Raw genomic sequence first — 25,697 nt, forward strand, 5'->3', positions numbered from 1 at the left:
CTGTGTTAGAGAAGGGTCATTGAGGCAGCAGCTACTCTGATTTATAACTGTTAAGAAATATAATGGCAAAGGTTTTCTTTTGTCATCTTTCCATGTGACATTTCCCTTGATAGATTTTGTGTAAACAATTTTTAAAAGGTTTGGTCAAAGTTGACCAGTTGCTTACAGTCTCCCTGTCAGAGATGCTATTTTATTAAGAGAGTGGTTTGAGGAAATGAACATATGTACATGAAGTTTACATTCCAATCCCAAAGAAGGGCAATGCCAAAGAATGTTCAAACTGACGCACCATTGCACTCATTTCTCATGCTAGCAAAGTTATTTTACAAGCTAGGCTCCAGCAATATGTGGACCGAGAACTTCCAGAAGTACAGGCAAGATTTCGAAGAGGCAGAGGAACTAGAGATCAAATTGCCAACATACGCTGGATCATGGAGAAAGCTAGGGAGTTCCAGAAGAACATCTACTTCTGCTTCATTGACTATGCTAAAGCCTTTGATTGTGTGGAGCACAACAAATTGTGGCAAGTTCTTAAAGAGATGGGAATACCAGAGCATCTTATTTGTCTCTTGAGAAACTTATATGCAGGTCAAGAAGCAACAGTGAGAACTGAACATGGAATCACTGATTGGTTCAAAATTGAGAAAGGAGTTCGGCAAGGCTGTATACTGTAGCCTTGCCTATTTAACTTGTATGTGGAGCACATCATGAGAAAGGCGGGATTAGAGGAGTCACAAATTGGGATCAAGATTGCAGGGAGAAATATCAACAACCTCAGATATGCAGATGATACCACTCTAATGGTAGAAAGTGAAGAGGAACTGTTGATGCGGGTGAAGGAGGAGAGTCCAAAAGTTGGCTTGAAACTCAACATCAAGAAAACAAAGATCATGGCATCCGGCCCTCTCAATTCCTGGCAAATAGATGGGGAAGAAATGGAGATAGTGACAGATTTTATTTTCCTGGGCTCCAAGATCACTGCAGATGGGGACTGCAGCAAAGAAATTAAAAGACACTTGCTCCTGGGGAGGAAAGCTATGGCAAATCTAGACAGCTTCCTAAAAAGCAGAGACATCACCCTGCCAACAAAAGTGCGTTTAGTCAAGGCTATGGTATTCCCAGTTGCAATGTAGGGCTGCGAAAGTTGGACCATAAGGAAGGCCCAGCGTCAAAGAATTGAGGCTTTTGAACTCTGGTGCTGGAGAAGACTCTTGAGAGTCCCTTGGACTGCAAGGCGAACAAACCGGTCAGTCCTAGAGGAGATCAGCCCTGCCTGCTCCTTAGAAGGCCAGATCCTGAAGATGAAACTCAAAATACTTTGGCCACCTCATGAGAAGGAAGGACTCCCTGGAGAAGAGCCTAATGCTGGGAGCGATTGAGGGCAAAAGAAGAAGAGGATGACAGAGAATGAGGTGACTGGATGGAGTCCCCGAAGCAGTAGGTGCAAATTTAAATAGACTCCGGGGAATGGTAGAGGACAGGAAGGCCTGGAGGATCATTGTCCATGGGGTCGCGATGGGTCGGACACAACTTCGCACCTGACAACAACAACATGAAGCTGCCTCATGCTGAATCGGACTGCTGTTCCATCAAAGATCAGTACTGTCTACTCGAGATGGGCAGATGTTCTCCAGTGTCTCAGTCAGAGACCCTGCTTCAAGAACCCAACTACAGTCTTACGTGATGTTGACTGGCCACACAATGTTATTTTATACACTTTTAAAAAGAGTTGTAGAAAAGAAAACATTACTTGAAACAGGCAACTGCTTCAATCACACTTTCCATTCCAGTTTCCTTGTTCTCCTGCATAATTTAAAAAGCAACAGAAAATCACGGATTATTAAAAGCACATATTGCTTCTACTTTCCCAGCTATTTCCCCCCAAATCAGGTATCCATATCATCTATACAATCTGAGGGATGATAAGCATGCATGTCTATCTGATAGCGCACCCACTTTTGGTTGGATATTCCAGTCATAATATACTGTTGTTTCCCCAGCTCAAATACAAATCACAAACATCTCTCCATGTTTCTGGATGGCGTTTCTTTAGCTTTTGCATATGCCATCTTGACCTTTGTTACTCCAATAAGCTTTAGCACTGCATTTGGCCTACAACAATTGGAGCATGCCTACGGGAGGCTAAAAAATGCAAAGCAAATGTAATTTCTGGATAAATACAATGAGGAAGGAGAGCAGAATTACCCCTGAAAAGCATACTGGCTGGGAAGAAGCTAGTCAAAGTATCATTGCCCACCATTGAAAATGAATGGCCTTTTCCCCCAAACACAAGAGTTACCACACTCCATAAAGCCTCCCATTCACTAATAAAAGTTATTCTCAACATATGCTATAATACGCACATCTTCTGGCAATGCTTTTACTAGTTCACTGTGAGCCATGGGTCTGATGCTCAACTGATGAATAATCTCCCGCTTTATTTCATCTGTGGCACTTGTCTGACCTACTCCAGGGACAAATCTTTCTCCTGCAAAACACAAACATAATCATGGCACGCTTCGATAAATTCTTTTAATTAAACATTCACTTATATTCTCAACTTTTAACCTTCTTACGCATAAACTAATAAAAACAACTCAAACCTATCAAATTCCCAGTACATTGACTGAAATAAATGCAGACTTACCAACAATTATTATGATTAGATTCAACATTTCTTCAATCAGTGTATTATTCTGCTGAAGAACATCCTGGGGATGAAAGAATACTAATAATGATTTGCAAATATTTTTTTCTAGCTGCTCCTATCCATTTGCTGCACTTCAAAGGAAAAATATAACTTTAATAGACTACAAACCTTGTTGGAATTCTCAGAGCTGAATCTTTTGCCATAATCCGGAGTACTAAAAATCTGGTAAAGTTCAAAACGACTCAGCATTATCATCAGGAAGTGATTTGGATCCATCATGGATGCACCTGTCTAAAGAAATGTTATACATGTTATATGGGCAGACTGAACATAAAAGATATATTGTACTTGTCAAAAATAAACTGTCACCGTTTACTCTTGAGACATGACGTATACTGAGATATCACTTGAGAGTGTGATATTCATCTTAATTTGTAAGCATACTGCTTGCTTAAGATCTGTCTAAAACCAGGAAGGAACTTCACACAATAGCCTATTTAATTTGCATGTTATTTTAAAATTGCTGGTTCTTCTTACGAGTTTATATACTTCTTTTTATGAATCCAAATCATGACCCCAACTTTAGGAAATGTAATGAAACATTTTACCCAAGAGCGCTGAACTTCCACATATAAGGTTTTTCACCAAAGGAAAAAGAAATGTGGACTGGTACAAATCATAGAAATAAACCATTCCTGCATTTACTGCAGCATCAGACCTTACTTCCAACATCCCATGGATTTTACCCCTGAATTTACCCCTGCTACATGAAAACTATACATATATGCCTAAAGCTGGTATAGTTAAACATATAAACTAGGCTTTCTCAACCAGGATGGGAGTTAATTAATTTTTATGTATTTTTAAAAGTTGTTAAATATTTATCGGGTGATATGACCCGTTATGGTCATGTCGCCTTCAGCCCCCCCCCCCCCCATAGCCTATGATGGGCCTGGAAGGTGGGCATGTACTTCTATGCTTCCCAACCATATTCTGCATGATTGTGTCACTTGAAGCCTGAAGAATGTTTCAGGGTGTTCCTTAAATTTAAAAAGGTTAAAAAAAACTTTTAAAAAGTTGAGAAAGGTTGATCTAAACAAAAGTTGCTTTGTTTTTAATCTCAAAAATAAGAGCACAAATTAATCTAGGAAACTGCCATTTCTGAAAGGTAACCAATGGCTGCTCAAAATACAAGTTACCATTACTACAGACATACTGAGTTAATAGGAAAGACAGACTTTAAGTATCCAAAACTGATGTTAAACAATGTTACCTGAAGCATTACTATATCTTTGTCAAACATCTCTCTTCTACATTTCACATTATGATAGTAGTATATCTGGGAGAGAAAAAGGATAGTTTGATATTTAACGTATGAAATATGAAGCAAAATACTTAACAGATTAGGAAAAAATTATATTGATGATAAGCTTGAGATTCAAGCCTGACAAGGCTATGACAGAAGGATTGGGAAAGAAGAATGTTGCTTAACTGACATAAGAGAATGAGACATATTGTTGCTACAATGGTGCTGTCTCATCAGTCTCCACTGACATGAACATGCCAGACTGCTTAACTTCAGAGCTACTCTAGGAAATAAAACTGGGTCAATGAAAAGGTAAGTGGCTGCCAGCTCAGAGTGCGACACCAGAGATACATGTGGATGCAACATTCAGCATTCTTTGTTTGACATTACCTAAACATGGTAATCAGGAATAGGATCTGGTGCGAAGTCTTGGACAACATGGCTCAACGACAACCATGTTCTAGAGATTTCAAAGATGATAATGATAACACAGCATGACACATCTTTCAAGTTTTCTAGAACAATTATCTCTAATGCATGAGTTTCTCATAAGGACAAGAAAAAGAGTGAATAACGATTTTCCACTTAAGACTTACTTGGTTAACAAGAGAGAATCCATTTCTTCTCCACATCCCTGCATGTACTTGGGCACACAGAACTAGACATCGTAGGGGATGCTCTATTAGCATAGGTGGGCTAAGTTCACTCTGTAGTAATTGGGCATAATACACAGTTAATTAGACATGAAGTAAGTTAGGACTTAAGAAATGTTTACAAGTGGGTAGATTGCCCATGTCCCTCATGAAAATCAGCATGTGTTGCATGCTAATTTGTTCTCCTCTTAGCATCCCCTTCATTTATTCACATTTTTGCTTATACCAGCAATGGTCTTTAGTCATATTCACAAGTTTACTTTTAGCTATCAGTTAAATAAATAAATTAGTTTTTCAGTTAATAGCCATATCACCTAAGGATATTTTCCTTCTTGATCATCTGCCAATTCTGTTTTCTCATTTCTTCAAATTTGGTGTTAAAAGCTAATGGTTTCTACTACAACCCATTATTACTTGATTATTCGGACTTCTTACTTCTATGCGTGATTTGTTTTCCTTAACCATGATTATGTCTGAATACTTAAAACCTTAGTTAAGGCACAGGTGCATACCAATATGAAAACCATGGATTGACCTCGGTAAGAGAACCTTTATTTCCATTAACCATGCTAGAGCAACATCTGCAGCAAGCTAGTTGCAATGCGACAGGCAGACATCATTGCTCCGTATAAGAGGAGCATGTGTAAAAAGGTAAGACAACTTTACTGAAATTTGAGTGCAGACATGCATACACATGAAACTCCCTTATACCAAATGAGACCATTGGTCCATCAAGGTCCTGGGGTTGGACTAGATGACCTAGGAGATCCTAAGGTCACTGCTGTCTGCTCAGACTGGCAGCGGCTTTCCTGGTTCTCAGGAAAAGGTCTTTCACCTACTATCTGATCATTTAACTGAAGATGCTAGGGATTAAACCTGGGCTCTTATTCATGCAAAGCAGGGGCTCTCACCACTGTGCCACTGCTCCTTCCCAACTTTATTCAAGTATTAGGGACCTACTGGATTAGTTCTAAAGAAACATGTGCAAAACTCCATAGATAGGCCCTGCCTATAATCTGCAGCTACTGTAAAAATAAAGACTCTCAAAACTGATGTGGGGACTGCAGTCTGAGTGAGGAGCTATGAAAGTGACAGATTCTTCTATGAGTGAGAGTATCTTCAAATCACATATGGACACTTTCAGGTGAATTCAAACTCCTTCATATAATCATTACTAACCAAAGGTAGATGTTCTGGAAACCTGTACGCCACTTCACTTTTGCTCAGAAGCACATGCAAACCTATATTAACAAAAGAAGAATAATTGTGCGGCAATAAAGTATGCAGCTTTCTTCTACTTTAGATCTATGCAACTGTCAAAGAAGAAGAAATTATAAAATTAAAAGGAAGTACCATTCTCAAATTTGGATGTTCAAAAAACAAGCTCTTCACTAGGCTTGCATGGATGCAAGATCAATTTCAAACAGAAACACAAAAATATAAATTTGTCCTACACATGCATACTCACACATATGTGCTTCATGAATGTTTTATTGCAACATAAAATGTATTACTGACTCAGATAAAAAGGAACTAAAAGCAGGTAATACCCTATAAATTTCTGCTTCATTCTTGGCACAAGTAGGCATCTCTACCAGCCTGAACAATTTTCCTTTTATGTTTGGTCTGAGCACTTATATGTATATTTGAAAGCTTGCTTTAACAACCAAAGACATTAATTTTTTTTCCTGTAAACCTCTCAGCCTGAGCAGTCTGACCAAGCCATGTTTTTCTGGCTTGCCTGAATCTGCCAACAGCTTATTGGGACACAATACATACCTAATACAGGGAGCACAATACATATTGTTACCCATAGTCTGGAGGCTGCAAACTTGGCATCCAAATTTATACCTCAGCTTTCGTTGACATGATGGGCTCCCGGACTTTCCCCTCTATCCTGCCCTTAAAAGACTTGGCCACAAGCAGGGAATTGGCCACTTCCATTGAGCTGGTAATCCTCAGTCCTCCTCAAGTGTGGCAGGGAGGTATGTCCAGCTGACATCACTTCCAGCCTGATTCCAGGGCTCCTCAAAGCCTGAAAAATATCTCAGGGGCTCCTCCATGGTCAAAAGGTTGAAAGGCTGGTTTACATTATGATGTAATCAGTTATCTCGTTTATTTATTTATGTTCTGATTTATAGGCCACCTCTCTCCTCACAGTCTCAGGTCAGCTTACATAAGTTAAAAAACAATACAATAAGATTCAGGTTTTAAAATAGATCAAATGTAACAACAGCGCCCCTGCTCTCCCCATGTGCTTGGAAATTAAAGATGGCTGCTGTTTGTCAACAAGGTACAAAACTGGGGGCCTGGTTTGATAGTCCTTGGCTTCAACCAAATCCATGGTGGAAAAGTGCCAACTTGGAAGACCTCTGGAACATGAGAAACTCCATTAAGGCTTGCACTTTAGGCAACAACTCATTCCACCAGGCTGGAGCCAGGGTCGAAAAAGCCCTGAATCTGGTCAAGGCTAAGCACACCCCTCTGGGGACAGGGATCATCAAGCATGTTGGTATTTACTGAGCAAAAAGCTGTCCAGGGTACGTATCCAGCGGAGCGGTCCTTCAGGAGTGCATGGCCCAGACAGTATAAGGCCTTAACTGTTAGAACCATCACCTTAAACCTGATCCAGAACTAAATCTGATTTAAGTCCAAAGATGACACCTGAATTTAAAGAAGTACACCTTTCAACATGTTGGTTCAGATGAGTTCAGGATGACATGACTAATGCCAGAATGTAGTAACAAGCAGGTACACACAAGTAAATACCATAATGCTGGTAGAGCACTACTTTTTAAAAAAAATGAAAGGCTGTAGTTTGTATGATTGTGGCAGCAACAAAATAAATCACAGCTAGGAAAATACATAATTTGTGAGCTTTTACAAACTCTCTGTGCTTGTAAACATACACACACACAGTCAGTTCTTACCTGCAAGTAAACGAGAAACTGGGAGATGAATGCTAACTTTTTCTTGAGAAACACAATATCGAATAGTCTCAACTGAGTGACCACATATGCTGAGAATAATAGGCTGCTCCCCATCAGTAAAGCCACTGTGACATTGCATTAATGCAGACAAGCATTTTTTATATGCTTCAATTAGCACTTTTTCCTTTAAAAATAAAGAAAAAGAAGAAATGGATTTAAGTCAAGAAAACACAGCCCTTCAATAATATAATACTACTGCACAACTGTGGTCAAAAGTGGTATTTTCTTGAAGCACTGCTCTGTTATGTTTTATGCATTTTTCCTACCCAAACTACCTATCTTCAAAAAGATTTCACTGACACTTCTTACTTTGACCAGTACGAACCAGAGATCAGTAGTGGCCAAGCTAAGCCTCCTTAAAAATTTAACCAACATCTATCCATCACTTAATACTGTGTGATTTAGCTACAAAACTTTACATATTAAGCAACAGAGAGCAAGTCTGCAGCCAAAATTACACAATCTATGCAGTCTGCTCCCCCTTCAAGGATCGCTGCCTTGTTGTGGCAAGGGGGCTTGCGTAGTTCAGTGAAGCTATGAGCTATACCATGCAGGGCCACCCAAGACGGACAGGTCATAGCTGAGAGCTCTGACAAAAGGTGATCCACTGGAGAAGGAAATGGCAAACCACTCCAGTATCTTTGCCATGAAAACTCTATGGACAGTTCCAATAGGCATAACGATATGACGCTGGAAGATGAGCCCCTCAGGTCGGAAGGTGTCCAATATGCTACTGGGGATGAGCAGACGGCTAGTACGAGTAGCGCCAGAATGAATGAAGCGGCTGGGCCAAAGCCGAAAGGACGCTCAGTTGTGGAAGTAACTGGTGGCGAAAAGACAGTCCGATGCTGTAAAGATTTTTATTCCATAGGAACCTGGAACGTCAGATCCATGAATCAAGGCAAGCTGGACGTGGTTAAACAAGAAATGAGAAGACTGAACATCGACATTTTAGGAATCAGTGAACTAAAATGGACAGGAATGGGTGAATTTAATTCAGATGACCATCAGGTATACTACTGTGGACAAGAATCTCGCAGAAGAAATGGAGTAGCCTTCATAATCAATAAGAGAGTAGGAAAAGCAGTCTTGGGATACAATCCCCAAAATGACAGAATGATCTCAGTTCGAATCCAAGGCAAACCATTCAACATCACAGTGATCCAGGTCTACGCCCCAACCACTGCTGCTGAAGAGGATGAAGTTGATCAGTTCTATGAAGCCCTACAACACCTTCTAGAAGCAACGCCCAAAAATGATGTGCTTATCATCATGGGGGATTGGAATGCTAAAGTAGGAAGCCAAAAGATAACCGGGATAACAGGCAAGTTTGGCCTTGGAGTACAAAATGAAGCAGGGCACAGGCTGGTAGAATTTTGTCAAGAGAATACAATGGTCATAGCAAACACTCTTTTCCAGCAACCCAAGAGACGACTCTACACATGGACATCACCAGACGGTCAACACAGAAATCAGATTGACTATGTGCTCTGCAGCCAAAGATGGAAAAGTTCTATCCAGTCAATAAAAACAAGACCAGGAGCTGATTGTGGTTCAGATCATGAGCTTCTTGTTGCAAAATTTAGGCTTAAATTGAAGAAAGTAGGGAAAAGCACTAGGCCACTCAGGTATGAACTAAATCATATCCCCGACGAATACACAGTGGAGGTGACAAATAGATTTAAGGAATTAGATCTGATAGACAGAGTGCCTGAAGAACTATGGATGGAGGTTCGCAACATTGTACAAGAGGTAGCAACTAAAACCATCCCAAAGAAAAAGAAATGCAAGAAATCAAAATGGCTGTCTGAGGAAGCTTTACAAATAGCTAAGGAGAGAAGGGAAGTGAAAGGCAAGGGAGAAAGAGAAAGATACACCCAATTGAATGCAGAATTCCAGAGAAAAGCTAGAAGAGATAAGAATGCCTTCTTAAATGAACAGTGCAAACAAATAGAAGAAAACAATAGAATGGGGAGGACCAGAGATCTTTTCAAGAAAATTGGAGATATGAAGAGAACGTTTCATGCAAAGGTGGGTATGATAAGGGACCAAAATGGTAGGGACCTCACAGAAGCAGAAGAGATTAAACAAAGGTGGCAAAATTATACAGAAGAACTATACAAGAGCGAGCTTAACATCCCTGATGACCACAATGGGGTAGTTACTGACCTGGAGCCAGACATCCTGGAATGTGAAGTCAAATGGGCCTTAGGAAGTCTGAGCAACAATAAAGCTAGTGGTAGTGACAGCATTCCAGTTGAACTATTCAAAATCTTAAAGGACGATGCAGTAAAAGTGCTACACTCAATATGCCAGCAAATTTGGAAAACTCAACAATGGCCACAGGATTGGAAAAGGTCAGTTTACATTCCAATCCCAAAGAAGGGCAATGCCAAAGAATGTTCAAACTACCGCACCATTGCACTAATTTCTCATGCTAGCAAAGTTATGCTCAAAATCCTACAAGCTAGGCTCCAGCAATATGTGGACCGAGAACTTCCAGAAATACAGGCAGGATTTCGAAGAGGCAGAGGAACTAGAGATCAAATTGCCAACATACGCTGGATCATGGAGAAAGCTAGGGAGTACCAGAAGAACGTCTACTTCTGCTTCATTGACTATGCTAAAGCCTTTGATTGTGTGGAGCACAACAAATTGTGGCAAGTTCTTAAAGAGATGGGAATACCAGAGCATCTTATTTGTCTCTTGAGAAATTTATATGCAGGTCAAGAAGCAACAGTGAGAACTGAACATGGAATCACTGACTGGTTCAAAATTGAGAAAGGAGTTCGGCAAGGCTGTATACTGTCGCCTTGCCTATTTAACTTGTATGCAGAGCACATCATGAGAAATGCGGGATTAGAGGAGTCACAAATTGGGATCAAGATTGCAGGGAGAAATATCAACAACCTCAGATATGCAGATGATACCACTCTAATGGCAGAAAGTGAAGAGGAACTAAAGAGCCTGTTGATGCGGGTGAAGGAGGAGAGTGCAAAAGTTGGCTTGAAACTCAACATCAAGAAAACAAAGATCATGGCATCCGGCCCTCTCAATTCCTGGCAAATAGAAGGGGAAGAAATGGAGATAGTGACAGATTTTATTTTCCTGGGCTCAAAGATCACTGCAGATGGGGACTGCAGCAAAGAAATTAAAAGACGCTTGCTCCTGGGGAGGAAAGCTATGGCAAATCTAGAGAGCATCCTAAAAAGCAGAGACATCACCCTGCCAACAAAAGTGCGTTTAGTCAAGGCTATGGTCTTCCCAGTTGCAATGTATGGCTGCGAAAGTTGGACCATAAGGAAGGCCGAGCGTCAAAGAATTGAGGCTTTTGAACTCTGGTGCTGGAGAAGACTCTTGCGAGTCCCTTGGACTGCAAGGCGAACAAACCGGTCAGTCCTAGAGGAGATCAGCCCTGACTGCTCTTTAGAAGGCCAGATCCTGAAGATGAAACTCAAATATTTTGGCCACCTCATGAGAAGGAAGGACTCCCTGGAGAAGAGCCTAATGCTGGGAGCGATCGAGGGCAAAAGAAGAAGGGGACGACAGAGAATGAGGTGGCTGCATGGAGTCACTGAAGCAGTAGGTGCAAACTTAAATGGACTCCGGGGAATGGTAGAGGACAGGAAGGCCTGGAGGATCATTGTCCATGGGGTCGCGATGGGTCGGACACGACTTCGCACATAACAACAACAACATGCAGTCTGCTTAAAAAATACAACTTAATGGTACTGATGAAGCTATGAAAATTCTTATTATCATATTATGGTCTGCTCCTCTGATCAAGGTGATCAAGCAACTATGGGACCAGATACTTTTCCCCAACAAATACTCTCTTCCTTGTCCTCATAGGGACCGTTTATGCACTGGAGGTTTCATGCCAGACTGCAGGCTGAAGTTTTAGTCATGGCAGGTTGCCCCACCTCTTCCTGCACACACATGGGGAAGCATTTGGCCCGGTGCACCTCATCCACCCCTGATTTTTGTTCTTGAATGGAAATTGGGGTAGTGAAGTTCCCAGTGCATAAATGGCCAGGGAGATTCAATAGTAAGTTAAACTCAAGACTATTTGTATTCCAAACGCTTGGCTTGAAAAACATCACATAAACTTTACGCTCCATTTAAAAACACACAGTTTAGTTCCACTGAGAAGTCAAATACAAAAATCTTATGAGCTAAATTTAGCTATTTTACAAATTAAAACTACCGTATTTATCGGTGTATAAGACGGCTGGGCGTATAAGACGACCCCCCAACATTTCCACTCAAAATATAGAGTTTGTTACATTACATTACAGTACTATGGGCCACTCTGGGCAGCTATGTCTATCCCAACTGAAGTGCACCCAGCGTATAGGACGACCCCCCCACTTGGAGGCATATTTTTCAGGGGGGAAAAGTAGTCTTATACGCCAGCAAATACTGTACTTGGAGATTGTGTGAATGACACAAAGCTTACATCTAAAGCACACCAGTCCTGCATCATTGAGATGACATGTGTTAATCTCATCTGTAATGTGAATGCTGCTTCCCACTCTGGTTCCATTTCAATGTGCTGTCCAACTTGGCGGGTGATCGGATCCATACCCTTTGCACAGAGAAAGTCACACAGGTTAAGAGAAGCTTGATGAAAAGAGTGGATTTTTATATCCCACTTTTTACTACTTGAAGGAGACTCAAAGCGGTATACAACTGCCTTTCCTTCCTCTCCCCACAACAGACACCCTGTGCGGTAGGTAGGGTTGAGAGAGCTCTAACAGAACTGCTCTATGAGAACAGCTCTAAGATAACTGTGACTAGCTCAAGGTTACCCAGCTGGCGTAGGAGTGGGGAATCAAACCCAGCTCTCCAGATACAAGGTCACCATTCTTAGTACTAGCCTGTCAACTTGGTGTAGTGTTTGATACCAATCAAGTCTTGCTTAAAACAGACTGTAGAAAGAGCCTATTTTGCTGAAACTTGGACAGCTATTAACTGCCTCAGTTCTATACATCAACAGACCATGTCTACAGCGTCTACTCATTCTGGCAGCAGCTCCCCAGGGTATTATGCAAAGGTCTTCACTTATTTTTTAGCTATTTATTTTGGGACTGGGACTCCACCCTTCTTTGAAAACTCAGGGCAGAATCTACTACCAGATTCTTTAAACTGGAAATACCAGAGATTAAATCTAGAGCTTTCTGCATGCCAAGCAGATGCTCCATTACTAAAGCATAACCCCTTCCCAAAATACCTCTTCCTTTACTGAAACAATGAAACATGACAGAAACATCTGCAAAATACTAGCAAACTAAAAATAGAGACAATAACGCTGTCAACAAAAAAACCCTACCAACCTGCATACACTTAAGCAATTCCAAGAAGATGTCAAAGCCATCTAGAAATTTTTGCCTCAGATCATCTGACCAGTCAATTGGTTTGCTTATCAACACGTACCTAAGAACAGCAGAAACTGACAAGGTTATTTCTGCATATGCATGTGGAAATATTTTATTTGATTAATGATACATACACTCACTTTAAATCCAAAACCAAACTCTGGACTCGTTTGAATTTGAAAGCCTGGAGCGCAGTGTAGCGTTCAAACTGAAACCTGCCCTGTACGTCTCGATGTCGTAAGTGATCCATAAAAGTTGAGATGATAGTAGTCAAGAGGTTCTCTTGTATTATTAGCATTCGAGCCTATGTCAAAATAGATTAAAAACTGTGTTTTAATCAGCATTCAATACTGGCAAGAACAAGAGAATCAACAGAGAGGCTTCCTCAAGAATTATCTGAAGGTGTCCAAAGTAGTTTTATGTCTGCAGCTTTCTTCCCCCAGTGCCTCAACAGTTTGGCCTCAATAGAGCCATATTTATAGCACAAAGTTATCAAAACAGTTCAGTTGCCCTAAACAGATGCATTTAATAAAACTTTATGCTGGGAATGCAATATTAATTAACCAATTTACTGCCATAAGAAGTAGTGATAACCATTAGATAGCTTTAAAACAATTAAATGCGAATGTCTATCATGGAATTTCCACAGTCAGAGGCAGTATATCAAAATACCAGTGGCCCCAAGGGAAGAAAGCTCTCATGAGAAGCTATTGCAGATGTCCCTGACACTCAAAAATATGCAATGGAAAATATTAAACCATTTAAAAAAGAAATCTAAGGCCAATTATGCACGGGGAAGAAGCCTCGCCTTACTGGCCAGCATTGAAACCAGGCACGATGTTGACAGCGGACTGCCCCCTCCCAGCCCTGGATCAGATTATGGCTTCCAGTGCCCCATGTTAAGGGAACACGGATACTTTTTGCCATCCCTTTTTTGCTGCAGGCACCATCAGCAGCCATACCGGGCCAGGCCCATGTGCACAGGGAAGAGCCAGGCCTTCCAGGCCCAGCTCCTCCCTTGCCTACAAGTGTCCCGGTAGGGAGAGAAAATGCCCCATTCCACTCTGTGGCACTTCATGGTGGCATGGAGACAAATATTTGTTTGGTGTTTTTTTACTTCCATGAAGGTGGGATTGCATTGTGATGCAATCCCAACTTTGTGAAAGTAACCCCCCTCCCTGGCACGCAAAGCACAGTGAAATCTTTCTGTCCCTGCGGCATGTGTGCACCCCAAAATCCAGGATTAACTGCGTCTGTTGGAGGAAGTCTTTCCCCATTCGTACATGGGAAGCAGCAGGACATGCTGTCCCGCCGCAAGATACCGGAAGCGGTGCAGCGGTCACTGTGCATAATAGATAAAAGTAAATCATACATCTTTTAGATTTATCTAAACTTCACTTTAAACCGTGGTTTATCAGAATAGCAATTCAGCTATGCAATTGTTATAGCATACCTAACAAGTGTAATATTGTGGAACTAGAGACTGATAAGCCAACCAATGGAAGAACGGCATGGGGCTCTGAGCCAAAATAGTGTTTGATTCAATATTTCAGTACTTACAAGTGAAGGCACTGTGAATATCTGTACCGAGAGGTCAGCAATTGAGTACTCTCTGTCGTGGTCATCTTTCACATAATCATTCTGCAATCGCTCATAATTCTATTAAGAAGGAGGCAAAAAAGGCAAAGGGTGCCAACTATCAGTTTTTAAAAGGCAGCACTACTCACCAGAGTAGGTACAGTGAAGAGCTGGACAGATAGAGCAGTCACCGACACTGCCCGCTCGTGATCATCCTCCATAAAATCTCTCTGCAACTGCTGGTAATTCTAAACAACAAGGGGGAAATTCACCTCTAATCCGCACTGACTGGATGTTTTAATGTTTGCAGTGGGGAAAATTCTTTACTATAACTGTGTTTTTGTAGAGAAAGTGAAAAGCAGACTTACATTACAAATTATCAGGCTAGTTATAAGATACATTTATAGTAACAGTAATTTCTTGTATAATAAAGGAAGCTTTAAAAGTGCTGCAAGATCAATTGTTATGTATAATTCAATCAGATTTAGACGATATTCAGAGGCAATTCAGAGGCAATCTACTATGTTTTCGTTTTCAGAGTATTTGTTCGACTTGAAAGAAGAAAAAGACATCATAGCTTCCCCTAACATCAAAAACACAGGCTTAGAAAACATGTATGATATGTGGTAAAATAAAATAATTAGCAAGAAATATATACACATACACACACACTCCAATGTGCCCAAAGAGATTCCATGCAAGTAGCTTCTCCATTAATGGAGAGGCGAATTCCACAAATGCATGGTACCTGCAGAAATGCGCCTGACATCATTCAGTAGAAAGCCCTTGCATACAAAGAAACTCCAGTTATGCCCTAGAATTGTAACAGATGCAAGGAGCCCCAGGTGGTTACTGTTTAATGATATATATTCCATTCTAAAAGCTAAAGCGTATATTTTTAAATACAGTTCTCAATTAATATAAAGCTACTTACTCTTGCAAACCGGATAGCAAAAAGTTTCTTGTATTTCAAATCCATAAGGAGGCTGCTCATAAATAACTGATGATACACACTTCTGGCTCCTGTTTTTAAAAATCAGGCATTAGTGCGAATTAAACAACAGCAATGATTCCAAAATAGTAACAACTCTGGACTAGTCATTCACCAACAATATTTTTAACATATTGGTAGTAGTAAGCAGAAGGCTCACTCGGTTAAGTCCTAACCGAGGTCCAAATTTCGAGACAAAGACCCTCCATAAAAGTGCTCCAGGGCCTTGGTTGTATAGTTAGGCTCCTCTACCCCAATAGTTAAATTAGTTCAGAGCCCAGTGAGGCCTTAGAATTTTTAAAATTCCAAATGGCTACCACCCCACAGTGTATAGCAGAACAGAGAACCAAAAATATGACAAATTCTCCATTGGATATTCCAAAGTGTATGGCAAATAAAGGATTACAACAACCATGCAGAAAAGTATTGAAATAAGGAAAACACTGGGCCATACACCACAAGAAATGAGTTAAGAAAGGACAGGCCATCAAGCAGTACCCAATGCAACTCACTAGCCAATCAGCTTTATTGTTGCAACTCTTTGGGGGATGCAACTTTTATTTGTTTGTTTGTTTATTTATTTAAGATTTATATACCGCCCTCCCCGAAGGCTCAGGGCGGTTTACATTAAACTAATCAACAATACATGAAACAGTCTTCGTTAAAAATCGTACAATAATTAAACAGTGGTTGCAACAATATAACAGAATAATATAACAGTATAACAATATAATAAAATAGTATAACGATGCAACAGTGCAATGCCACAACAGGTCCAGAGCGCTCTGGTGGAGGTCTGGGAGGAAGGGGGGAGAGGGGGGAGAGCGGGGGCCCTTCATTCACTGTTGGCTGTGCCTGGTCTCAACCAAATGCCTGGCGGAAGAGCTCCTTTTTGCGGGCCCTGCGGAACTGTTTAAGCTCTGTCAGGGCCCTGATCTCTTCTGGGAACTCATTCCACCAGGTGGGGGCCAGGACAGAGAATGCTCTGGCCCCGGTCGAGACCAGGCGGACTTCGTTAGGGCCAGGGACCATTAGCTGGTTGGTGGCGGTGGAGCGCAGAGCTCTTTTGGGGGCATAGGCAGGGAGGCGGTCCTTCAGGTACACTGGGCAGTGACCGCGAATGACCTTGAAGGTAATTACCAAAACCTTTAGTCTGATCCGGAATTCAACTGGCAACCACTGCAGTTGGTGGAGAATGGGCCGGATGTGGGACCTCCACGGTGTTGCTGTGAGGATCCTGGCCGCTGCGTTTTGGACCAGCTGTAATTTCCGGGTCAAGGCTAAGGGCAGGCCTGCATAGAGCGAGTTACAGAAGTCCAGTCTAGAGGCGACCATCGCATGGATCACTGTGGCTAGGTGTTCCGGGGCCAGGTAGGACGCTAGTAGTTTGGCTAGGCGGAGATGGTAAAATGCCAGCCGCGCTACCTTTGTGATCTGGGCTTCCATTGTAAGGGAAGCATCCGGAATCACGCCTAGGTTCCTGGCGGAGTCAGCCGTAGAGAGCTGTACTCCATCCAGGGCAGGCAGGCTCACTTCCTCGCATGGGCCCTTCCTACCCAGCCACAGGACCTCCGTCTTTGAAGGATTGAACTTCAGACTACTCTGCTTCAGCCATCTCGTCACTGCTTCCAGGCAGCTGGCTAATGCTTCTGGGGGGGAGTCAGTGCGGCCATCCATCAGGAGGAAGAGCTGGGTATCATCGGCATATTGATGACAACCCAGCCCAAACCTCTGTACCAGTTGTGCGAGAGAGCGCATAAAGATGTTGAATAGGATAGGAGAAAGGAACGCTCCTTGTGGGACTTCACAAGTAAGTGGTTGGCAGTCTGATGTTTTCTCTCCTATTGCAACCCTCTGTCCACGATCCCGGAGGAAGGAGATCAGCCATTGGAGGGCTGTCTCTTGTATTCCGGCATCAATGAGGCGGCAAGTTAGAAGCACATGATCGACTGTGTCGAACGCTGCTGAGAGGTCTAGTAATATCAGCAGTGCTGACCCACCTCGGCACAACTGGCGACGGGGGTCGTCCGTTAGGGCGACTAGCGCTGTCTCTACCCCATGGCCAGGCAGGAAGCTTCTTCCAGGTACTCTGTTAGTTCGTTAGTTGGTTTGCGACAGGTTTGGTTTAGAGGAGTATTGGGCACAGCTTCATGCTGCGCCACCTTTATTGTTATTCTCTATGTCATATGAGCAGTAATTTCCTATTTAAGGTGTCTCCTAAACATCTACTTTAGAGCCTTCCATACATCAAAGATTGCCTGGTCTGTACATGCTCTTTCTTCCCAGTTGCTTGTTGCCTTATGTTTGGTTATCTTTAGCTATATGGAGAAAGTATGTGTGTAGTATGTGTGCACTTATAGAATGATACCTTAACTTATTTTCTTTAAAATGCGAATACCTCACCTTTCCAGAGTTTAGAATCAGATAGCATAAGCTTATCAACAAGAGAAGAATTTTCTCCCTCTGGTCCTTCCTGCAAGCCAACTTGACACAATATTCTTCGAAAACCATCTGGGTGTTTTTTTAAAGATAGAAGTAGCAAAAAGAATAAACAAGTTTATTTTAGAAATCTAATTTCTGCACATAAATATTATATTTATACTTTGCCTTGCTCTTGTAGCTCAAAGTGTCACATTTCCGGGTCATATATAATAACATAAACACTATTAACCTATCCATATACACAAATAAATGAGCCTCTTGTGGCGCAGAGTGGTAAGGCAGCCGTCTGAAAGCTTTGCCCATGAGGCTGGGAGTTCAATCCCAGCAGCCGGCTCAAGGTTGACTCAGCCTTCCATCCTTCCGAGGTCGGTAAAATGAGTACCCAGCTTGCTGGGGGGTAAACGGTCATGACTGGGGAAGGCACTGGCAAACCACCCCGTATTGAGTCTGCCATGAAAACGCTGGAGGGCGTCACCCCAGGGGTCAGACATGACTCGGTGCTTGCACAGGGGATACCTTTACCTTTACCTTTATACACAAATAAACACCTGCTGCTCAAACCTCATTAAAAGTCCTAGACAATATAATGGTTTTACAGAATGTCCTAAAGGCCTCTATGAGCAACAGCACATTCCTCACTTGCTCTGGGCATTTGTTGAAGAAGAATAGATACTAACAGATACCAAGCAAGCAATCAAAAGCGAGGAGAAAAGCAGATGGTGGCACCTAGAGGACTGTAACTGGCATATTGGACACCTTGAACTGAACTCTGAAATGGACAGCCCATGTAGCCATTTTAAAATAGGCAAGATGTGCTCTTATCAGCCAGCCTCTGAAATAACAATACTGTTTTATTTTGGACTACTTGCAGTTCCCAATTTGTCTTTAAGGGCAGCCTCATGTATGTGTTACAAGAGACCAACCATGAGGCTACAAAAGCATGGATCACCAAGTTGCACAAACCTACAAAAGGTTGGCAAACAACACAGGCAATAAATGCACTCAGCTATCACAACAATCTGCTTTTCAAACAACAAAGCTGAATCAGTGTGAACGTTCAGGCTCCATTCTGCAAGCACCGACTCTGCTCTCATTAAAACAAGTAGATCCCATCCTTGCAAAACCATGGCCTTCCTTGCCAGCATTACTTCTTCCTTGTGTGGATTCAGCTTGCTCTGCCTTTAAAACTAAGATAGATGCATCTTTAGGCTTAGATATTTAAATATACAAGTAACGAACACTTGCATACTGATAATATCCAACCACAAGGCACTGGACAATAAAATCCACCAGCCAGGGTTCGAAAGCTGACTCTAATCCTCCAGTGAAAATTTTGTTTGACCGAACAAATGACCAAAGTTACACTTGTCCTCCTATACCAGTTCTAACCAATACATAAGGACAGAAAGATCAACAGATAGGTCTAAAAATTAACAGGAATGATTATTCCCTGTCCAACTTTATTTATTTATTTGGTTTCTATACCACTCCTCAAATGAAAATAATCTAACAGTTCAACCAATTTGGAACTCAAGCATCTTGAAGACCTGAAACCCACGTGCAGAAACCTAAAATAGAAAGTATTAATTGGTTTAATTTTGAATGGCCAATCAGCAAGCCAGCTTGGTGTAGAGGACTTCTAATCTGGCGAGCCAGTTTTGATTCCACGCTCCCCATGTGCAAACAGCTGGGGGACCTTGGGCTCACCACAGCACTAATAAAGCTGTTCTGACCAAGCAGTGATATCAGGGCTCTCTTAGTCTCACCTACCTCACAGGGTGTCTGTTGTGCGGAGAGGAAAGGGAAGGCGAATGTAAGCCGCTTTGAGACTCCTTTGGGTAGAGAAAAGCAGCTTATAAGAACCAACGACAACAACACCTCCTCCTCCTCCTCCTCTTCTTCTAATTAGAGATGATTCTGAACAGTGGGCTTACTGCAACATCATAAATATGTCACTCAAAGTAATAAAGAAAAGCTCCTGACCATTAGAGGACCATTAAATCCAAAGACTTTACAAAAGTTTACTACTCATGCTTTATATCATGTTCACAAGAACAAGTGTCAATATTATACACATTTTCAATATATTGTGAAAAAACAAGCGCTGTTGTGCATCTTAGTCTACTATTCTGTCCCAAAGAGATCATCTATTTTAGCCTTCAATCATATAGAAGAAGAAGAGGAAGAGGAAAAGTAAGAAGAAGATGAAGAAGAGGAAGAGTTGGTTCTCATATACTGCTTTTCTCTACCCGAAGGAGTCTCAAAACGGCTTACATTCGCCTTCCCTTTCCTCTCCCCACAACAGACACCCTGTGAGGTGGGTGAGGCTGAGACAGCCCCGATATCAATGCTCGGTCAGAACAGCTTTATCAGCACCGTGGCGAGCCCAAGGTCACCCAGCTGGCTGCATGTGGGGGAGTGCAGAATTGAACCCGGCATGCCAGATTAGAAGTCCACACTCCTAACCACTTCACCAAACTAGATGGAGGATGGAGCAGAGTTGTTTTCTGTTGCCCCAGAGGGTTGGATCAGAACCAATGGGATAAAATTAATTCAACAGAACTTTTGGCTAAACATCCGGAAGAAGTTCCTGACAGAGCGCAGAATCAAACCCAGCTTGCCAGATTAGAAGTCCGCACTCCTAACCACTACACCAAACTGGCTAGATTGCCCACTTCACAAATGTGTTAAATTTCCGTACCTGAATATCCAATAATATTGCCCAGCCAAGTCAGAAGCTTCAAACCAAAGCTCTGATGGGCGACAATAGATGAATGCATGACTTGAACCTTCAGTGGCTTAGTCTGGCGACTGGTATTTCTCTTAAGAAAAAAAAGAGAGCAAAACATTAATAGGTTTTGCCAAATCAGACAGCACTTTTCAGATTTTGCAAAAATATACATTTAAAAAATAATTCATAACAACCTGAATTTCTGGGTTTTTAAACAGCAAATTTTCCCAATTAAATAGTATTGCATGTCTTCAATTTGTTCACACAACAATATATAAAACTGCATTTTGGTTTAAAACATTAACAGAAAACCACTTCAGGAACAACAGAAATTAGTCTACCATTACACACATAGTTAAAACTTTAGCACTATTTTTCATCTAAGATATAGGATTATAGCATAAGTCTATCAGCACACTGCTGCACATCAGTATATGCTTAAGAACATAACAGAAGTCATGTGGATCAGGCCAATGGCCCACCCAGTCCAACACTCTGTGTGGCACAGTGGCCAGAACCCAGGCATTATCAGGAGGCTCATCAGCATGGCCAGAACTCCAGAAGCCCTCCCACGGTTGCCCCCCAAATGCCAAGAATACAGAGCATCACTGTCCTAGACATAGTGTTCCATCTAGACCTTATGGCTAATAGTCACAGATGAACCACTACTCTGTATGTTTATCCAATCCCCACCTGAAGCTGTTTATGCCTATACCTGCCACCTCTTGTTGCAGCTGTGATTTCCATGTTTTAATTACTCTTTGGGTGAAGAAGTATTTCTTTTTCTTTTCTAAGCTTACTATTCATTAATATTGAGTACCCATGAGTTCTTGTATTGTGAGAGAGGGAAAAAGTACTTCTTTCTCTACCTTCTCTATTCCATTATATTGAAATTAAGGGGATACAATTTAGAAAAATGGATAAATTATCAGGTCACCCCACCCCCTTCAAAAAAATTCCATACCGTTTCAACATATTTTTTTGAAAAGGAATGAAAACATTCCTAGTTTTAAAATATATGAGGAGAATACTGTAGTTACCATTTATGCTACTTGGTAAAGGAAAATGAAGCTATGTTACTTACCACTATCACTGATTTGGCTTGATCACAGTACTGAAAGTCACCATAACGAACTGACCTGCGTCCCTGTTAAATATATGTTAATGACATTAAAAGCATTAACAAATTTTATATTTAAATACTACATTTTAATACTACACTGAAAAATAAGTAACAGTTTCAGCAACCATATTGCCCATTTTTGAATGAGACAATGTCATACTACTTAAAAAAATTATCAACCCTGATTTTTGCTGACAATACACTAAGAAATGATACAGAAATAATATTCTATTTCAGATTGGGAACAAGATTGCAACCTCCCTCCCATGAAAATCTTATCTCCTGGTCATTCACCAACTTCTCCACATGAACCATGATGCAGTATCACATCTACACTAATATTACCATGTTACCATGAATATGATTTCTACATCAGCTGCTCTCCCCTGGGCTTCTTCTTGTTGACCTCCTTCTCCTCCACCCCCCCTTTTTTTAGGAAGGGGGGTAGGAAGGGGATTTTATTATTGTGCCGCCATGCTGTGATATTTTTAAGTCTTTTAATGGGAGTTTTAATGGGGTTTTAAGACACTGTAACCCGCCACGAGCCATTTGGGATTGGCGGGAAATAAATCGAAATAATAATAATAATAATAATAATAATAATAATAATAATAATAATAATAATAACAACAACAACAACAATAACAATAATAATAATACATAAATCTTATGTAAAAGTTAACCATGGCAAGAGTTAACACTGATGCAACTGTGGTTAACACTGTCAATGGAATGGCAGGTCATATGTACACAGGAATAGAAAAAGTAGGAAGTGTGGTTGTCATGCCCGCACCAACTACACTGCTGGCACCAGGGAGTGCTGGTCTGGAGATGCAGCTCGACATGCTCCCGGGGTCATTGGGAGACCTGGCCATGAACTTCCCAGATGACAAGCAGCCTGGGCCCAGCCTTTGTGCCAGCTTATGTCAAGCCCTGGGGACTTGCCAAGGGAGCAGCATCGCCGTCATCAGACCAAGACTTCTGCAAGATCTGGGCATTCATCAGAGCAGCAGCAAAGGCGAACTACCTTGAGAGATGTCAGAAGAGCAGCATGCTTGGCAGCTCGCTGTCAGGGTAGATGGGGTCCGGCTGCAACTCCTTCATCTGACAAGGATTAGCTCCAGTTGCAGGTCCTCTGGCTGAGGCCTGTTCCACACAGTTCTGTGTATTTTAGGAGGACCCTGGGACAAAGTCCTTCATGGGGGCAATGCATATGTTTCCCCACCCATCTTCCTGAATGACTACTGCTCTGGTTCACGGTCATTTAATTTGAAATGCACAGGGTACAGGGCCTAATAAACTGGTTCCTAGGCAAATTTGAGATTTTCTCTTCATTTTACTGTGCAGGTGCTCTCTCTGCTTTTCGCAGATCTATGTAAAATTTACTTTCAGCCTCAGAAAAATCAATGTCACTTTTAAAAACACTCATTATCCTAATGTTGGAAAGCTTTGCTCCTATCACCACTGCCAAAGACGAGCTGAAAAACACTTCTGGGTGTACAAGGCTAAGAAGGATGGCTTCTTCAAAAGAGCACTGCCCAGAGACACATGCAATAACTTGTTGCAGTGATTATGTACTGCCAAAGAATGTCAGCCTGGGAAGGCATCCAATTAGAAAAAAGTCCCAACTTTCACAGCATGCTTTTCAAAGGAGGGTGGGCAAAACTGTATATAAAAGAGCCTGCTCCTGAAAGAGGGCCAATTTCAACAAGAACAATCAAGCTCTGAGCTTTATAGGGAGTTGCTTTAATAACTGCCCAGTCATCTCAATTCCTTTAATCAGTCAGCTGAAAAGACTAAATATTCTAAGCTAATTTCACCCATCATTTCAACAAGATTTTGAAGAAATTACTTACATCTCGGTCCACAGTTGTCGCAAAAGCAATGGCCTCCTTCTGAGTACAATTGACAGCTTTTTGGAGAGTGTAAATAACTTGTTCATATGTGTGAACTTCATCATTAAAAAGCATGCAGTAGTAAGTATCACTCTTCTCACTGCAAAGACATTACCTTGATTAAGTATACGTAACAATTTAGATGAATCAAGGAATCCGCTTATACATCACTTGACTTAGAGAAGCTCCAGTAAAGAGCAGTTTGACTAAACTCTATAAGGCAAGGCAGAAAAGTAGCCAATAAAAATCTGGAGATCTCTGATGAATGTTTTGACAACTTTATACCATTGCTTCAGACCAACACACACCTACCTACCTAAAGCTGTAATACACAAGACACTCAAAACTCTCTGAATCGCATCATTATTTGTAAACCCCTGATGTCATTTAAATCAGGGGTCATCAACCCCCGGTCCGCAGCCCGGTGGCAGGCCGCAAAGGCCACGGTACCGGGCCGCCGCCAGCCACGCCTGCCTTCCCCCTCCGGCAGCAAGATGGAAGGGAAGAGGTAGGCGCAGCCGCCGGCATGGCGGTGACGCAAACGTGCATGCGTGCTATTGCCGCGCATGCGCGTTAGCGCCACCTGGTGGCAAAAACACGCATGCGTGGCAATTGCGCGTGCCCGTTTTCGCAGCACCCGGGCCGTCGGCTCTTCCCTCACTCCGGAGGCGGTCCCTGACCTGAGAAAGGTTGGGGACCGCTAATTTAAATCCTTCTTTTCTTCTGAAGCTGTATGTTTTATAATAAGGCAAGAGTGCCTTAGAATGCCCCTTCACCCTTATTACTGAAAATGTTTACATAAAGAGGGACTCAGAATTTGGATAAGAATCACAGGGTGGCTTTACCTCTTCACCTTGGTTTAAATGTAACATGAAACCATGATCCAATTAAACTAATCAAGGTTAGTAAATCATCCAAACACAGAGCACTTCACTAACTGGGGTTTGTTTAGGTACCTCAACCCAGCATCTGAAGGCAGTTTAACTATGGTATCTGATTACATATAAATGTGAAATTCTGGCTTAATCTTGATTTGTTTGCTGTTCCCGCTTTACACCCTCCATACAAGACACTTCTGTAGTCATGAGCTGTCTAAAGCTCTCTTGCCTTTCAGTGTCTCTCACCAGCAGAAAGCTCTGCTCCTAGTCTTTCAGGTGAAAGTGCAAAAGCACAGCCCACAATGTGGGCTCTCTTCCCTTGCAGAGCCACCAGTCAATAGCAAAGCAGCTGGCAATGCTTAAAGGTTTCCCTGGTTTGGCACTTCAGTACAGGCCAGGAGAGCAGCTGCATCTCTACATGAAAGGTAGAGGAAAGAACAAAGGTACTGAAACCAGGACTGACAATGAGTAAGAGGGTTAAAAAAAAGAAAAACCTTTTGTTTTTAATACTGAAATATCAGGGTCACTTGCAAAGGGCTAATATTATATTAATTCACAGTATCTTTAATCAAGCTGTACGTATTTAAAAAACCTGCGCAACACAGTTAATCTCTCGTTACTTACAGAGTGATTTTATCCTAGTGTAAAAAACTTTTTGGTAAAATTGTATAAACCTGGTGATATCACACACTTAAAAGCATCTTTCCTAGACCAGTTAACAATAATTAACATAAAATACATGTACACCGAATTTAGAGGGTGAGGCCTTTCTCAGTGGTTTAAATCTGTACAGTACACACCATACAATGTTTTTATTCAAATTACAACAAACCTAATCAAAGCACTGAACATACCAAAAAAGTAAACAACTGGTGTAGATTAATTATTGTCAATCTTTTATACAAGTTAGTATAAGAAAAACATAATTCTTAAGGTTATTAACTAAATATATTAAAATTATTCACACTTATCAAGATGTAAAAGTTTTTAATTAGGACCATTAGAGATCATTTTCCAGATGGCAGTTGTTAGTTAATCATATTGTAATGTTAACAAAAACAATGTATGGTGTGTATTGTATA

The 25,697-nt window shown here is 41.5% G+C and overlaps 1 protein-coding gene across 5 annotated transcripts in view; it reads right to left on the reverse strand.

The window, feature by feature from the left end:
* The window catches only part of UBR2 (ubiquitin protein ligase E3 component n-recognin 2), a 70,421-nt gene that overhangs the window by 33,352 nt on the left and 11,372 nt on the right, over positions 1–25,697 (reverse strand). For 3 of the 5 annotated variants that reach the window (XM_077338005.1, XM_077338034.1, XM_077338024.1), the window contains exons 6-22: positions 23,699–23,837; positions 21,804–21,866; positions 20,690–20,810; positions 17,950–18,057; positions 15,490–15,578; positions 14,538–14,636; positions 13,118–13,281; positions 12,936–13,035; positions 12,059–12,187; positions 7,540–7,723; positions 5,789–5,850; positions 4,553–4,663; positions 3,924–3,989; positions 2,819–2,941; positions 2,648–2,711; positions 2,364–2,488; positions 1,751–1,803 (exon numbers count right to left, since the gene is read on the reverse strand). In XM_077338005.1, coding sequence (XP_077194120.1) covers positions 1,751–1,803; positions 2,364–2,488; positions 2,648–2,711; positions 2,819–2,941; positions 3,924–3,989; positions 4,553–4,663; positions 5,789–5,850; positions 7,540–7,723; positions 12,059–12,187; positions 12,936–13,035; positions 13,118–13,281; positions 14,538–14,636; positions 15,490–15,578; positions 17,950–18,057; positions 20,690–20,810; positions 21,804–21,866; positions 23,699–23,837 — 1,800 coding nt within the window. Of the gene's footprint in view, positions 1–1,750; positions 1,804–2,362; positions 2,489–2,647; positions 2,712–2,818; positions 2,942–3,923; positions 3,990–4,552; positions 4,664–5,788; positions 5,851–7,539; positions 7,724–12,058; positions 12,188–12,935; positions 13,036–13,117; positions 13,282–14,537; positions 14,637–14,704; positions 14,804–15,489; positions 15,579–17,949; positions 18,058–20,689; positions 20,811–21,803; positions 21,867–23,698; positions 23,838–25,697 lie in introns of those variants that run through there. The other 2 variants (XM_077338014.1, XR_013231089.1) reach the window with 2 other exon arrangements.

This window comes from Paroedura picta, chromosome 1 (assembly GCF_049243985.1).
Source record: "Paroedura picta isolate Pp20150507F chromosome 1, Ppicta_v3.0, whole genome shotgun sequence".
Lineage (NCBI taxonomy): Eukaryota > Metazoa > Chordata > Lepidosauria > Squamata > Gekkonidae > Paroedura > Paroedura picta.